General features: G+C 38.4%; 1 protein-coding gene across 4 annotated transcripts in view; it reads left to right on the plus strand.

Moving 5' to 3' along the window:
• The window catches only part of LOC105919475 (teneurin-3-like), a 457,194-nt gene that overhangs the window by 288,869 nt on the left and 151,396 nt on the right, over nucleotides 1–16,929 (plus strand). For all 4 annotated transcript variants that reach the window (XM_036136710.1, XM_036136711.1, XM_036136709.1 and 1 more), the window contains 2 exons: nucleotides 10,979–11,101; nucleotides 12,474–12,557. In XM_036136710.1, the coding sequence (XP_035992603.1) occupies nucleotides 10,979–11,101; nucleotides 12,474–12,557 (207 nt within the window). The remainder of the gene's footprint in view (nucleotides 1–10,978; nucleotides 11,102–12,473; nucleotides 12,558–16,929) is intronic.

Here is a 16,929-nt window from a genome sequence, read left to right on the forward strand (position 1 = left end):
AAAGAGAGACTGAAAAACAGAACCTCTGGTCCAGTCACATTGACATATTGGTTGTTTCATGAAAGTAGGTGAAGGTATATTTAAAAAAAATCATTAAATCATTTCAGGTAGTAAATTAATTTCACTGCAATTCTGTCTAAATATGGTAAATAGACAGATAACTACAAGTACAAAAAAAACTAGATTAAAACCGCAAGCGGTGATGAGCGGCCCTCGCAGCAAAGCGCCGCTCCGGCCTTGGCCACCGCTGGGATTTGCGCACCGCCGGCCGCCCGCCACCGCAGATGCTGTCACGCATTTTGCCCGCCCGTCCACTGGGCGATTTACACGAACGTGTTTGGCAGCGCTCCCCCACGACTCACAAAAAATCTGGTGCAGATTCACCACAACGGACCGGTATAGCGCCCGCTTCACAGCAGACGCCGCACCAATCCGCCTGTCGATCTCCCGCTCCATCTTCCCCTCATTCGTGAACAAGACCCCAAGATACTTGAACTTCTCCACTAGAAGCTGGCCCTTGGGACTTTCCTTTTTTAAAAAGCTTATAGTTAGAGTGGCTCATGTTACCCTGAGCTACCTCTATAGTTATGCTGCTATAGGTTTAGGCTACTGCAGGACATCAGGGTCTATTGTTCTTCAATTTCGAATGACTGTTGTAATTTCAGCTTTTAACTTTTTGATTTTTCTTTTTTCTTCATAGTAGGCACACCTGGTCTGGCGTTCTGTTAGCTGTGGCTTCATCCAGGGAAGACAGATCACCCGCTACTACCATCTAATGTAGAACTTCTGTGCTTTTTTGTCTGTCTTGTTGTGTCTCTGCTCTGTCTTCTGTAACCCCCAGTCTGTCGAGGCAGATGACCGTTCATACTGAGCCCGGTTCTGCTGGAGGTTTTTCCTTCCCGTTAATGGGGAGTTTTTTTTCCTGCTGTCGCTTCATGCTTGCTCAGTAGGTAGGATTGCTGCAAAGCCATGGACAATGCAGACGACTCTCCCTGTGGCTCTACGCTTCTTCAAGAGAGAATGCCACTTGTCAAGACTTTGATGCAATGAACTGGTTCCCTTATATAGGAATTTTTTGACCAATGTGTATAATCTGACCCAATCTGTATAATCTGATTGATTTTGACGTTGTAAAGTGCCTTGAGATGACATATTTCATGAATTGTCGCTATATGAATAACATTGAATTGCATCATCTCTTCAGACCAAATAAACTATCACATTTTTTGAGACAGTTATCTCATTTTAAAGATATAATCATCTAACAGTATTACTCTTAGCAAGTTAAAGCTCCATAATAATTTTAGACCAGGTTTTAGTTCCACTCTTTTATTATGCACATCTAGGCTACCTATAAATATAAAGTATGGCATGCCAAAAAACATTTTCAACAAAAGGCAATTTTAGTAATGGCCTTGCGATTTTATATCTAAGCATTAAAAATGATAATATTTCACCAATTTTCACAGCAAGATGGAAATAACAACTATCCAACATTTTAAGATTTTGTAAAAACTTTTTTCCTTTTTTACCTACCTTTTGAAATTAATACTTGTTTCTACTTCTCCAAAATTAAACTTCAAGAAAACTATTGTGCTGTCCTGGGGCCATATGCAGCTAGACAGCTAGGACAAAAGTTCCCCACACAAAGCTTCCTTTTCTTGCGTTGTCTGAATAACCTTTGTTCCCAAATCTGGCTTTAAACATTCTTTTTGTAAAAAGACGAATATTTTCCAAAGCAGAAGCGTGTAGAACAAATTCAACTTCAATATTAGCAGTTTCCCTAGCTTCATAGCTGAAAAGCAGCTTTTACCAGAGCAAAATACGTCAAAGATCTTTTATTTAAGGTGAGAGCACTCACTATCTGACGTAATTCATATAGAGATCTAACAAAGTTGTGATGTCTCACTCTGATTAAATATGAACCCAAAACGTTTCTAACTGTTTTTACCATGGATTTCCTCTGACTAAGAATTAATTAATATCTTATTTATGTAATGTATTCACGACATGAATTCCTTGCTGTCTTAACAAAAGGCAGAACAACTATAACGTTACTTTCTATAATTATTACAGGTTCTGCTGAGATGTCAAATTCTGGAGAGTGCTTAGACACCCTGACACACAAATATGGATTAACTTAATTTCAAGTGCACTCGTGAACTTGTTTTAGTTGATTTAGTTTTCTTGATGTACTGTAGAGCGTGATGAGGTCTGTTGTGGTATTGTGTGCACTGGATTGAGGGGACAGTTGGTGTTGTCTGTCAAACCCAATCTTCTTAAGCTGAAAATTCAGTAAAGTTACAAGATATATATAACGGTTGCAGTTACAGCTCAAACGTCGTAACAACACTGCTAAATCTGAGTCTGACGCACAATTTCAAATACAAACACGAAGCAGTTTGATTTTTGTCCGATGACGAGCGAGTGAGCGAGCGAGCGAGCGAGAGAGAGAGAGAGAGAACTGGTAAAGCAGCACATAGTAACAATAAGTCTAGCGCTCCATAAAGATGTTATTAATCAAGGAAATCTTTCTGATTGTTTCACAGCGGTTACCTGCAGCGGGTAAACACGCCCACGACAACACACTTAGGCTCCCCGCAGCCCATTTCTATCGGAATATGCGCCAAAACTGCCTCTTTAAAATGAACTGCACGGGCAGTCTGCGCCTGTCTGAATTGCAATGAGAAGTATTACACATCTATGCGTGAGCATAATCAAAAATTCCCCCCAGGAGCAGCGTTTTTTTTTTTTCCCAGGACCCGCTGTAACGACAGCGGTGTTCTTACGCTGGAGTATTAGGGCCACACATGAAGAGAAAAAATAATTTTGCCATGACGAGATTAAACTGGTGCAGATCAGTTGATGCAGCGATGCTTTTGGCCACCGGAGGCTGTGGCGACCCACCAGCTTAAAATCTATGTATTGACATCTTAAAAATGGTCTTATAGCTTAAAAGATCATCCTGTTTTGGTTGATTTTGTAGCCGAATAGAAGAGATGTTCTCAAAGCATTAAATAAGCCTTTTGACTTTTAAAAATGTTGTCCTGTTAAGGTAATTTTAAGTTACTTTTTATTAAATTTGTCAATATCCTATGGAAGTCTGGACATATGGCAGCGGTGTTTCAGGTGACTTCGCCACACCGCCACGCTGCACTGCTACATGGAATCCAGTTGGGATTCTACAACAAATCAACATGTCTTCTGTCTGTGGACACAGTTTCATGTTGATTAGCTCAGAGGGGTAACATAGCGACTGTTAACAATAAAACATGACACTTCCTGTTGTCAGGGGGCGTGGCCTAAGCAATGTCATCATTTGACCATTGGATTTGGTAGGAGACCTAGTGGTGATCAACTACTGAAAGTTTGGTGGCTCTGTGAGTTTTTGTGTATGAAATATAACAGTTTTGTGTTTCATGGCGAGTAGGTGAACTTTGACCCCTGCTCACACCCCTTCAGCATGCTCAAAAACTCACAGTTTTGATAACTTTTAATTGGCCATGCCTTATAATCAGACTGCCCGAGTTTCAAGCCGCTCGCTCAAAATCTCTAGGAGGAGTTCGATCAAATACCAATGCTGTAAACGTCAGAAATGGGGTCAAAATCAGACCTTCAATCTAAAATGGCCGACTTCCTGTGATATTTACACTATGACATTAATTGTAAATTCTGAGCGTCTTGGTGAGCTCTACCACTGTACCAAATCTCATGTCTCTACGATGAAGTAAGTGAATAGCAAAGGGTCCTTTGAAAATTGCTAGGTGGCGCCGTTGAGGCATTAGGTCACGCCCACCAAAGTTTGTTATGGATTCCTGTTGGGGGGTGGATAAGGATGCATCCAAGTGAGTTTTAAGCAGCTCGGCCCAAAAATGTGGAATTCAGAGCCAAACGTATGGCAGCGGCATTTGAGGTGACTTCACCACGCCGCCACGCTCTCCTGCTCCATCGAATCCACTTGGGGCTGGAATCCACAACACATCAACATGTCTTCTGTCTCTGGACACAGTTTCATGTTGATTAGCTCAGAGGGGTAACATAGCGACAGTTTACAGCAAAACATGACACTTCCTGTTGTCAGGGGGCGTGGCCTAAGTGATGTCATCATTTGACAATTGGATATTAAAGAAGACCCGATGATGATCAATCACAGAAAGTTTGGTGCCTCTGTGTGTTTCTGTGTAGGAGATATAATAGTTTTATTTTTTGTGGCGAGTAGGTGAACTTTGACCCCTGCTAATGCCCCTTCAACAAGCTCAAAAACTCACCGTTTTGATAACTTTTAATTGGCCATGCCTTATGATCAGACTGACCGAGTTTCAAGCCGCTTGCTCAAAATCTCTAGGAGGAGTTCGATCAAATACCACTGCTGTACACGTCAAAAATGGGGTCAAAATCAGACATTCAATCTAAAATGGCCGACTTCCTGTGATATTTGCACTATGACATTAATTGTAAATTCTGAGCGTCTTGGTGAGCTCTACCACTGTACCAAATCTCATGTCTCTACGATGAAGTAAGTGAATAGCAAAGGGTCCTTTGAAAATTGCTAGGTGGCGCCGTTGAGGCATTTTTCTTTTGATTTTTGTGACGACCTTAAAATACAAAATTTTTAAACAGTCACCATGCACCTGCAAAGTTTGGTGAGTTTTTGAGTATGATAAAGCCCCCAAAAAGGCCCCTCTTTAGGGGGGCAGAATAAAAATAATAATAAGAAACAACACAGAAACAATAGGCCTTCGCAGCGCTTCGCTGCTCGGGCCTAATTAATTTGCTTAAATGTAAAGGATTGTGAGCAAAACAAAGAGCTCCTCCCTAACCAGTGAGGAGTGCTGTCTATAATTCCCCAGTCTTATTCCATCGCCAGTACTAGAATCATAATATTTATCAGATTTTATTTAGAGACTTTAACTTATCTTAGATAAATATTAGCTCTACTAAATGTTCTGTTTATCCATTAATGCATTCATTCATTTGTTTTTTGTATTCATTTGTTCATTCATTGTCTTCCACATGTCTCAGTCATCTTTCCCCCCAACAACACTCACCAGTCCCTCATTGGTGGATCCCAAGGCGTTCCTAAGCCTGAAGGGAAAAATAGTCCCCTTAGTGACTTCTAGTCTGTCCTTGTGTCTGCTCTACCATTGCATTTATAATGTAAGTAGACCAGTAAAGCCAACATTATGAGCCCCGAAGAGTGTGGTGAAAAACATTCATTAGCTCCTTGGCACCTGGCAGTGTCATAAAGGAGATGCAGTTCTTCTTATTAATGACAACTGAAGCCGTTCATGTTGCATATTTTTGATATAAGGGCTTTAGGGTTGATGAAAATAAAAGAGGGGAATATAGTCTTTGTTATAGTATTTTGCTCAAATATTAGATCAGCTCTTAAAATGGATTGAATGTCTTGTTACTGAAAAGTGCTATATAAATAAACTTACCTTACCTGCATGCGGACTTGCTGCCACAGCAGAGTTCTTAAAATAGTTTACACAACACACTGGTGCTCCCTACTGATGGCAAATGCTTCTGTTTTATGCTCCCCCTTTTTCATTTTTTCCCCACTTTTTAAGATTTTAAAGATTTACAAAAGAGCAATCCAACACATAAATACAACTTGGGGCATTCCAGTCCATGCCGGAGCTTGCATTGCATTTCCCCCATTATTTGTCTTTCCCTTGTATCTTCCTGGGTCTCTTGAAGGTAGGACATCCATTTCTAGGAAGAGCATCTCCTTTTAGTCTCAGGTTATAAGTCATCCTGTCCATACTGTACATGTTATTTACAGTCTCCTTCCAGGTGGGCAAACTAGGTAGCTCCATCTTGTACCATCTTCTAAGTATTGATTTTTTACAATCCATTAACAATATCTTACAAAAATACCAGAATGGTATTCTTTTTATTACAAGACCAAAAAATATGAGAGTGATTGTCACCCAGGTCCCCACACTGTGTCCAGCGGGGTTCTGGTGTATTTGAGAAGTAGATTTTTAATTGTGGTGTTATTAAGAAATAGGTCAAGCACTTCCAGCCAAATATTCCCCAGTTTTTGGAGCTTGTGGTGGAATATGGTGTGCTCAACATCAAGAGCCAACCCTCTTGCTGAATTTCTACTTGTCCTCTCAATGGTAAAAATCCACAATTACATTATGTAACTTAAAGCAACTCAAAGCAAACAATCTACAAAACTGAAGTGACAGGAGAAGTGAATAGAAACTATGATTTTCAGAACAGCCTGGTGTTCTCCAGCCATTGTTTATTTTTCAGCAGTTGCACTGCTGAAATTAAATGAAAATATCTCCAAACACAGAAGACATTATATATGAACAGATGTTTTATGCAGTTATACCTTGTTTCTTACATACTTAAAATATTTTAATGATCCACATTTAAAAGTAGTTGTGTATATGCTTCTGGACATACGATTATTAAAGATTCAAACATAAATGGTTTAAAGCCCTAAAATATTACTTTGATTAGAGGATCTGCTCCCTATATCCCCAGAAAGGCTGAAAGAAGAAAGAAGTCTGGAATTTGATCTATTTGTAACAGTTAAAGGTAACACCAAATATGAATAGAGACAGAGACAGAAAAGACCGTATTCAGCCAGACAAGCAGAGGTTGGAGTTAAAGGCGATTTATTAACAGAAGATAAAACAGGCAGAAACCAAAAATGGACATAAAGCCAAAAACTGGAAGTCAGTGTCAAAATTTCAGAAATAGTTCAAAACCCAACTAATGGCAAACTGAAAATAAACTACACAGAAGTCAGGTAGGCTTAGTAGCAAAACGGGCAGGATAAATCAGATGATCAGGGAAACAGACAGAAAAACAATGATCTGGCAGAGTGCAGGGGACAGAGGCAGGTATAAGTAGGGGAGTGAGCAGGTGAATGGAGTGAAACTAATTACCAGAATGGGTGGAGCTAATCAGGGGGAGGAAAGTGGCTGGAAGTAAACTGAAGCTGATTGGATGGTGACTGGTGAAGGGGAGTGACAGGCAAACAGACAGGATGTTTACTGTGATGTGAACTGAATGACTGGCAGGTAAAAAACAGATAAGCTAATACAGTTTCAGGACAAATTAAGACAAACTAAAACAGAACCTAAACCTATGACAGAAACTTAAACTGAGGCAGAAACTCAAAACATGACAAATTTGGGATGTTTTACATCCTCCCTCCACAGAGCTCCTCCCCAAAGTACTCACACTAGTATCTGAAGTGTCATCTATCCACCAGGGATGTTTTCTGGAGTAGATTTTTACCTAGTAATCTGTTTTAATTACTCGAGTAGTAAAGTTGGAACGGAATGAGTTATTAGTGTTAGAAATTGTACCTGGCCCCAGGAAAATGGTTCTATTGTGTAAAAGTTATTGTTTTCAGACGGGATTCCAGCAGGCTTTCATCAAAATATATTCAAATATTTTAAATTGTTTCTAGTTCTAATGTCTGGTCTGTGTCTTTTGCAAGTTACTGTTGTTTGGAAATATTAGAAATATAGAGCAAGAGCAAGATGACAGATATTTTTGTTGAATTGGGAGATTCCTGAAGTTGATATTTATTCCCTTGACCCTATATATGAATTCAGCTAAGCATTCATTAAATCTAAAGAATTCCTTAAAAAAGGCTCTTCTGGATACAATCTAGAATGACAGTTTCCATGGCCAGTAATCCTCTTATTTACACACACACACACACACACACACACACACACACACACACACACACACACACACACACACACATAGACTGAAGTCCCTGTGTATTCACAGCTCTCCCATGGCCCTGTGCTCCTGCCCTTACCTATAAAGAGTTAAAGGTACATGGAGCTGCAGGACTTTAGTTTAATGAGGAGTCAGTGAATGTGGAATAACAATGTCTGAACTGGCCACAGTGGGAGGATTCACAACAGCTATTTTCTTTGCTAATGTTCCCATGTTGAATCGGCTGCCCTTTCAACACTCCACGATCAAGGCTGGACTCATTTGCTATGATTACACGGTACTGTCCTGTTTGTGAAGAACCGAGGCAGAATAAATGGCTAAAGTTGGAGTACCTCAGAGTGGCCAGCGAGGGACCATTTATGTGTGAGGGACAGCTGGTGCTGCTCTGTCTGAGCTGCTTCTGTATAATCAGCTTGATATGTAAAAACACATAAATGATAACGTGAACCTAGACTTTTGCTTCTGGATCTATGCAGTACAAAGGGGTTAATGCAGTTAATTGTTTTTTATCAATGCCTCATGTTATGCCACTATTATGTTTTGCTCCATCTGATCATAGTTCCACAATAAACACACAAACAGAAACCCGCCATTAAGGATCACTTGGTCCTCTCACATCACACGAGTCAATCCTTCCATATAGAAATATTTTTCTTTTTCCTCAAAATATGTTCTTCACAATGCCAATTAAAGGAGCAAGATATAATACAGTGTGAGAACAGTTTTAGCATGAGAGAGCAGATTCTGCTAGCCAAGCCACTAGATGCTGTAATACTCACTGCATTCTTAGGGTTTATAAACCACTGAAATGAAAGCATTCCTTTTTTCTAGGACCTGAGTAATCCAGAGCTGCTACCTTGAAACAAACATAATTAGTGGCTGAAATGTTTCACTTTATCTTAAACGGCCCACAAAAGAGCAGATTTAACCCTTCCTTAAAAATCTTTTGCGTTGCGTTCAGTAGTGTCCCGTCAGTACATGGTTTCGGTCAGGCCTGTCAGCCCCACATTAATTCTCTTTATTTTCAAGAGCATGGATGCCATTTCACATCTCTGGCACTCACTTGCTTTTCAACGGCACATCAGGGGAACCCTGTGGGAAGTGTCTTCCAGATGGACAATGTGTGTTTCTGTCTCTTTTAATATTGCCTGAATGGCAGACAGTGTTATTTTCAGCAGTTATTGTTGCTTTATATTAGAACCATCTGTTGCAGTGCTGTACACAATGGTGCGTCTTTCAGTGATTTCAGCAAATGCCTGAATAAGTTGGTGGGTTGTGTGCTCCACAGCTGCCTTGGAGCAGAGCAGTTTTCTTGGTGCATATGGAGCATCTGACTTGTGAGATAAATTGACACTCTCTAAGGCTTAATTATCTCTCCAACCTTTTCAGGGTATGTCCTTTGAAGAGTGGTAATAAAGCTTACAAAGGACAGCAATGAAACATACAATGCATAGAGAGTGAAACATAAAAAGAAACAAGTGGCTCTGTTCATCATGTGAGGTCGTGGCCTTATGTTGGAATAAGGAGGGGTTGGTTCAAGATCAACCTAAGACGCACTGAAAATATGCATTATGTGCATGAAAAGATTTTAGTCCAGCATCTTCAGGGTTGATGAAGCTGCTCTTTGTTGGACACAATGTACTGTCTTTGTAAAAAGAAAGTATAGCAGGGTTTTACATATTAGGAAACAATAAACGTACCCTGGTTCTAAAACTACTTCAGATTAACTTCAAACCATAACAAACAAAATCATTTCAGTGTTTAATACAAAGCTTTTTTCCATCTGGTTATAAAAGCATCATTTTCTTTCACTCCAATGACATTCTTTCCGTTTCTTTATTCAACAACATTTCTCACATGAATCCGTTTCCTACTGAAACAATTTGTCAAACAAATGGCTCCTCATATGACGCTACAATACTTTGTGAAGCAAAACAGTCCATGGTGGACTGTAAGATGCCAAGGTCCTGTGGCTGCAAAACCAGCCCATATCATCAACTCTCCACCACCGTGCCTGCCGGTTGGTATGAGGAGTTTGAGCTGAACTGTTGTTTTGTTTTCATTGAAGTTTTACCTTGTAAATGTCTCTAGTTTGGGCTCATTTCTCCAAGACATTCTTCCAGCATTCTAAGTAATGCTGTTATATTTTAGAGCAGAGGCTTTCTCCTAACAGTTCTAACAAACCCAAATTATGTTTCCCAGTTGTACTGTACTGAACTTTTACATTTCTCCATTAGGGATCTATGAGTTTCAGTTCACATGAGGATGAATATAAATCATTTTAGAACCGTGTAAAGACCCAGGTCCTTTATCATAATATGTTGTGATGCAACAACCAAAAGTGGTTGTACTTTACTTTTACCATAGCTGCAAAAAAAACAAACAAAAGCACTTCAAGGAATATGCAAACCAAGTGATGAATGAAAAATCATGGAACATTTTCCATACTGTTTAAATTTGATAACAGTGTTTGTTTCTTTGGACTTCCGCCAATGAGATCATTTTAGAATAAATAGAGGCGCCAAAGAGTCCAGTAACTCAGCTTCAAATTTCACATTTCTGATATTGCTGTGTTTGGGGGAAACATTTGCTAAGAGTGTTTTCTGTGTTTCTCCTGAATGTAAGGATGCAGGTCAACTAACAATTTGGTCTGTCACTTACCTATGGCTGTACTTCAACACCTAAACTAATGAACCAAAAAATAACAAACTAGTGCAGGTCTAATTTCTTCGTACTAAAGGTTATTGTCATTATCAGTCTTAGCCCGACAGAATGAGACTCGGAATGGGGAGCTTTCTAAGTAATATGTATGAGGGCATGTAAACATAGTCAAGAGAAAATAGGAATGCAGTGTTTAATTTTGCTGGACTGATGAAGCATGACAGAACATCAAAGCCCCTCCCTGCTGCTGCTTTTTCTTAAATGCCACACTGTGTTGGCTCTTCATCAGCAGACAGCAGAATTCATCACATAAAATGTTCTGTAAAAGTGAATTCAAGGTGGAAGTGAGATGTGTGTGTGTGATTCAACGGAAGTGAGCCTTATGGGTGTGGATGGTTTTGTTTTATCTGAAGGATACTAAATAATTCTTTACTCTTGTTGTTCTTACCTTTCGATTTCCTCTCTGCACACTTCTCCCTTGCAATCATTTTGTTCCTCAAACCATCTTTCTGTTTTTCCTTCTGCCTTTGATTGTATTACCCTCCATGTGAGGTATTTCCTGTTTGACTCTTATTTTACTTCATCTCTGCAGCTATGCACCTGTTCGGCTTGAACTGGCAACTTCAGGAGAGTGAGAGTTATGGAGCATTTGAAAATGGAGGAGGAGGAGGAAGAGATACAACTCCCAACACCTTTGTACTGTCTACAGACAATGGTGAGTTCAGCTGAAATCTGATTCTTTTCCTTTTGTTCATACATGAAAGGTAAAAAAATGTTTTACCACTTGACTTTAGGACATTGAAAATACTGCCTATGTATAGTCAAGACAAACTCTTTGACCTCAACTAAAAAGTACTGTTCAGAGTATTTTAAGGAGAAACCTCAGCCTGCTGTTGTGGTTTAATGTCACTAATTTCTACTGGTAATGATGGCACAACAGTTGTGACTTCTTCACCCAGAACAATACATTTGATTATTCTTGTTTAAGGGAGTACTTTCTCTTCACAGTCACCACATGCTTAGTCAAGAGGAGGGATTGCTGTCAACTGCAATCGCCTGGGCGTCCTTACACTAGTTGGCATAATAGGATTAGTTGACTTTGATTATTTTGTATTTTAATTAGCACTCGGTTGGACCGTTGTATGTGAATTCACATGTGACAATATGACTGGATTATACACTCTGGTCTCTTTATTAGACACACCTGCTCAATTGGTTGTTAAAACAAATAAGTGAATCACATTTCTGCAACTAAATTGACCGTCTAGAAAAAGTAAATATGCACCTGCAGAGTATCAGAATGGGGAAAAATGGGCATTAGGTGATGTGGAACATGTCAAGGTGGAAGTTGTCGAAGTATTTGAAAAACTATATTTAATCTCGGGTTCACAGAGAATGGTTTCTAAAATGATACCTAGTGAGCATCTGCTGTGAGGACAAAAATCTCAAAGGTTAAAGAAAAAAGGGCAGACTGGTTAGAGGTGTTAGAAAGGCATCAGTATCCCAAATGATCCTTTGTTACAATCAGTGCATTCAATTTCTGAATAGGAGCAGATAGGTTACAGCAGCAGAACACCAAGGCATGTGCCAACCCTGTTGCCTGGTCTAATGACTCCCAGTTCAGTTGAGACTTTCAGATCATAGGGCCAAAAGCATGGATCCATCCTGCCTTGTATCAGTTGTCCAGGCTGGTGGTGTAATGGTGTGGGGAATATTTCCTCAGCACACAATTGACCAGTTAGTACCAGATAAACTCCAATTAAATTAACCAAGGTTATCCCGTTGTGACCCCAGTGTACCTTTCTTCTGATGCCTACTTCCAACAGGATAATGCACCAGTTTTCCTTTCTTTCCACTCTGTCATTATTAAAGATCTTATATTAGGGATATTTGTCTAAATAAGTGCATAAAGTGTAAAAACAACAAAAAAATCAAACCATATTACACTGATTTCCTGATAAACTATTTTGTTGGATCACATGAGGATTGGATGATGGTTGTATATGCTGTAAGTATATGCTTTACATTAAACTCAGTCATATCTATGTTAAACCGGTTCTCAGGTGAATGTGTTTTTGACTTTGTAGGCAAGATGTTTCTTCTAGAGAACAACACCATAGACACAGGAGAGTCAGACGTGGGGAAACGAGTCATCCAAGATGTTCCACCAGGTCAGTAAGGACAGAAGCACACATGAATTGTAATGCTGTCACATACTGCTACCAGTGGTACCAGTGTTTCCATACTATTATCTGATGCTGATTCAGTCGTGTGATTATGCTCATGTACACTGGGATTTTCTTTCAGTTCATTGTTTCAACCACTTACAGCAGTGGGACTCAACTAGGCTCACAAATGTCATGTCCTGAGTTAAACTGCAATTAGATCTCATGCATAAATAATCTGAATATTTCGTATTACAGTAATGACTTGAAATGTAAGAAATGTGAGTAGTTTTAGTCTATAACAATATAAATGTAAAATACTAGTTGATACATTGCTGCTTGTCAGCCTTTTATTGGATGTGGGAAGACATGATGTCATACAGAAATAATACTCCTGCATCACCTTCCTATAAAGTCAACCCTGCAGCATCCACAATCTAACCACAACATGAACCAGCCTAACACAGGTGTTTTAGGACATGTCAAGAAAATTCTGCCACATGACCGAGGAAGCTCTCACAGATCTGGTGAAACACGCATGTGCACCAGTGCTACAAAATGTATGAAACTGCAAGGTAAAAATCCCAACATTGACCCAATAATAAGATTACATAACCCCAAGCAACTCCATGCAGATGGTTCACTCACCTGGAGAGGCTGGACGCTTCAAACTGAAGTGAAACTTAAGGCATCTCAGTCTGACTGTTGCACCGAGTTATCTGACCATCTGTTGGCACTCATAAGACACTGAAAGTTAATTTCCACATGTCCAGTTTATCCTTTACCGTGAAAAACGATCAAATGAGACGGGATGTCATGGAAAAGTAACATACCTGATCAGGACGGAGAAGAATCCTGTGCTGCTCTATTGATCTCAGTTTACACACACTATGCTGAATGGGAGCATCATAAACATTGCATGCATTAACCCTTTTAGTTTTTATTCATCAGTGATAAAATGCTAACTAGTTATATATTACTGGACAGGTACTTAAAAAAGATTAATTAGAGCTACTAGGTGTCATGTTGTGGTGAAGAACGACCCAATGGAAGTGTGTGCACACCCATAGATATAATATAAGAGTAGACCCCGCATCGACCGCTTTCGCCTATGGGCGCTGACGAGATTTGGGGACGCCATCTTGGGGCGGTCGACAGCTCAGCTCAGTGTCATGTGTTGACCAGGGGCAGTCAGCACATTATCAATTTTAATACATTTTAATGAACTATAACTCGCTGAATATTGAGCTAATTTTCAATTTTTTTTTTTTTTTTTTTTTGCTGAAAATTTTAAAACTATAGCTATTATAACAAATGTTCAAGTGCATTTAAATAATCTTAGTGGGGTTAAAAGTAATAGAATATTCTGACAGGATGTATGTATGTCGCAAAACACAGCCAGTCATAAATTTTTATAGTTTTTCATTGCTATATATGCAAACACATTTATATATTTTTATATATTTTTTCATATTATTATATATATATATATATATATCTATATATAATATATATATATATATATATATATCTATATATGAAAACAAAATTATATAACCACATATCTAATAATATTATATTATTATAATATGTATATATACTGTTTTGTTGAATATATATGTATTTATATATCTATAATATATATAATATATGTATATATTTATATATTACTATATATATATATATAGATATACTATATGTAGATAATTTATGGTATATATTGGTAATATATATATATATATATATGTATATATATATATATATATATATATATATATATATATATTTATATAGATCCAAAAGTCCAAAAACTTGGACTCTGTTTATAGCATCCACAGGTAGACCTGTATCGCTCTACCTAATATTAGAAAAATCACATTCTAATCAAAAATATAAACAATATTTGTTCATCTTACTTGTGAAAAGTTATCCCTCAAGTCCTAACATCAATAGTCCGTCGATTCAAACAAAAATAGGCCGCACAATGCTGAGGCATCATTCCTCTGTTCAGCTTGAATCAGCAGGATAGGGAAGCAGGTCGACTGCCCCAAGATGGCGGCCGTAATTCCTGCGCCACGACAGTCAAATGCGGGGTCTACTCTTATATAATGTCTATGTGCCACTGAGCTATATTATACACTGGAGTGCTAGTCGCCATCTGTTAGAACGAGTCGCTTTGAAGCCACCAGCCGCCATATTGGTACTCCCTATTTCCCCCCAGTAATGAGGGAATATGTGCGCTACAGCATCGAATAACGAGGATTTTCTCATATTCAGGGGGGGATTAAAACTTTTAAAATGTCAAATGCCATATACTTTTATGTTATGTTCTAAAAATACCAAGTACTGAGAAAGTCATGTGCTGAAATATTTTGCATTTTATTTATATATATATATATATATATATATATATATATATATTAGGGCTGGGCAACGATTAAAATATTTAATCGCGATTAATCGCACTGATTAATCGCGATTAATCGCGATTAATCGCATTGTATTTACAAACTCCAAGAATGAATTCAAAAGTAGTGTAAAGAGCACTTGTTCTGCTGCCATATGAACAAAAGTGTTGTAACATTTGTAGCACTTATTTTATACTGGATATTTTCAACCCATCTATTGAATTTAGTGCACTAGTTGATCTTTTCTTCATAAGAGAACAGCAGCACTGCAGCCAAAATATGGCCTTTTTTGACCTGCTGTATATTAGCCAGTCCCTAAGCTTGATGTATCATGAAACTGTTGACCTTTTGGGTTTTGTGGTTTTTATTTTATTATTACAATTAAATAATAATAATAATAATAATAATAATAATAATAATAATAATAATAATAACAATAATGTTATGTTCAGTGTTTTTTTGCTAATCCACCTCTTATATATTTCAATCCTTATGTAATTTTGTCTGTGTTGTGTGCACCTGCCTGTTGCTTTAATCCTATAAATTTCCCCGTCGTGGGATAAAAAAGGATTAGCTAATGTTATCTTATCTTAAATAACACTTTTTAATATATGTACTGGGTTCCTTTAAGGTCTTAATTACATGTTATGTGTGGGCTCCAGTAACATCCATCCATCCATCCATCCATCCACTGATCTACCTGGATGTTCCCTGGAGGACTGAAACGCCTCAGTCAGAGACGTCAGTCTGTGGGTCTGTCGGGGCAGTGAGAGAAGTTTCGTCTCCTCTCTCCGTTTCTGGGGCTCGACGTTTTCATGTTTTTTCACGTGCTTAGATAAATTTGTTGTGTTTCCACTGAAATGAACCGGCTTTTTACAAAACATACAGCTTGATTTCATTTACGGTATTAAAATAAAGCCAAACGGTGCTACTTCCCCTGTTTTTTCGCTGCTGCGGTCTCTCTCAGCTGTTTGTGTATTAAGTTTGTGTGAGAGCTCAGTGGGCGGGCCAGGCTGAGCCTGCGTGCTGATTGGCTGGCGCCGCTGAGCCATGTACGAGAGGGGAGGGGGAGGAGGAGTGCTGCCGTGACAGCGCGCTGCAGTCAGCGCGCCTGCTGACTGACACTGACTGAAAGCATGTGAGCAACATGCGTTAATGCGCGATAAAATAAATATCGCCGTTAATAGTCTAATGAATTAACGCGAAATTAACGCGTTAACTTGCCCAGCCCTAATATATATATATATATATATATATATATATATATATATATATATATATATATATATATAACATTTATAAATATATAAATAACAATATACAAAAACATATATTTACATATATGTATACATATATACATGTACACATACTTATATATACATATTTATATATTTAATATGAATAACACCTAAAATATTTCAGCACCTAATTTCCTAGTAGTTGATAGTGTTAGTACATCCACTGACTGTAGAATTACCTGTGAAACGTTTTCACACAGCCAGAAAACTGCTTGTTGTTGCAACCAAATCCTATGGGATTGTGTGAGAGTAGGGAGTAGCAAGATGGCGGCCAGTGACTTCAGTTTGTCGGCAAAATCAGCACTCCAGTATATTATATAGCTCAGTGCTATGTGCACACCTGTTTGCTTAGCCTGCATGCCATGCCCTCTTAAAGGGACGGGTTAGATATTTAGTCCCTTGAATGTATGGCGTCCTTGTCTGCAGCCGCCATGGCAAATCAAAAGGCTTTCTTTAGATATCTGTCCCTTGATTTTAAGCTTATGTGTTGGGAGATGATCTCAGTTAAAAAAAAAAACGAGCGCCATATAATTATAAATTTTTGGAAGTTATTAAAAAGTAACTTTATGTAATTAGTTACATTACTTTGATATAGTAACTGAAGCAGTTGCATAAATGACGCTTTAAACGAAGTAACTTGTTATTGTAACTATCTAGTTTTTCAGAGTGACC

This window comes from Fundulus heteroclitus, chromosome 5, assembly GCF_011125445.2.
Source record: "Fundulus heteroclitus isolate FHET01 chromosome 5, MU-UCD_Fhet_4.1, whole genome shotgun sequence".
Lineage (NCBI taxonomy): Eukaryota > Metazoa > Chordata > Actinopteri > Cyprinodontiformes > Fundulidae > Fundulus > Fundulus heteroclitus.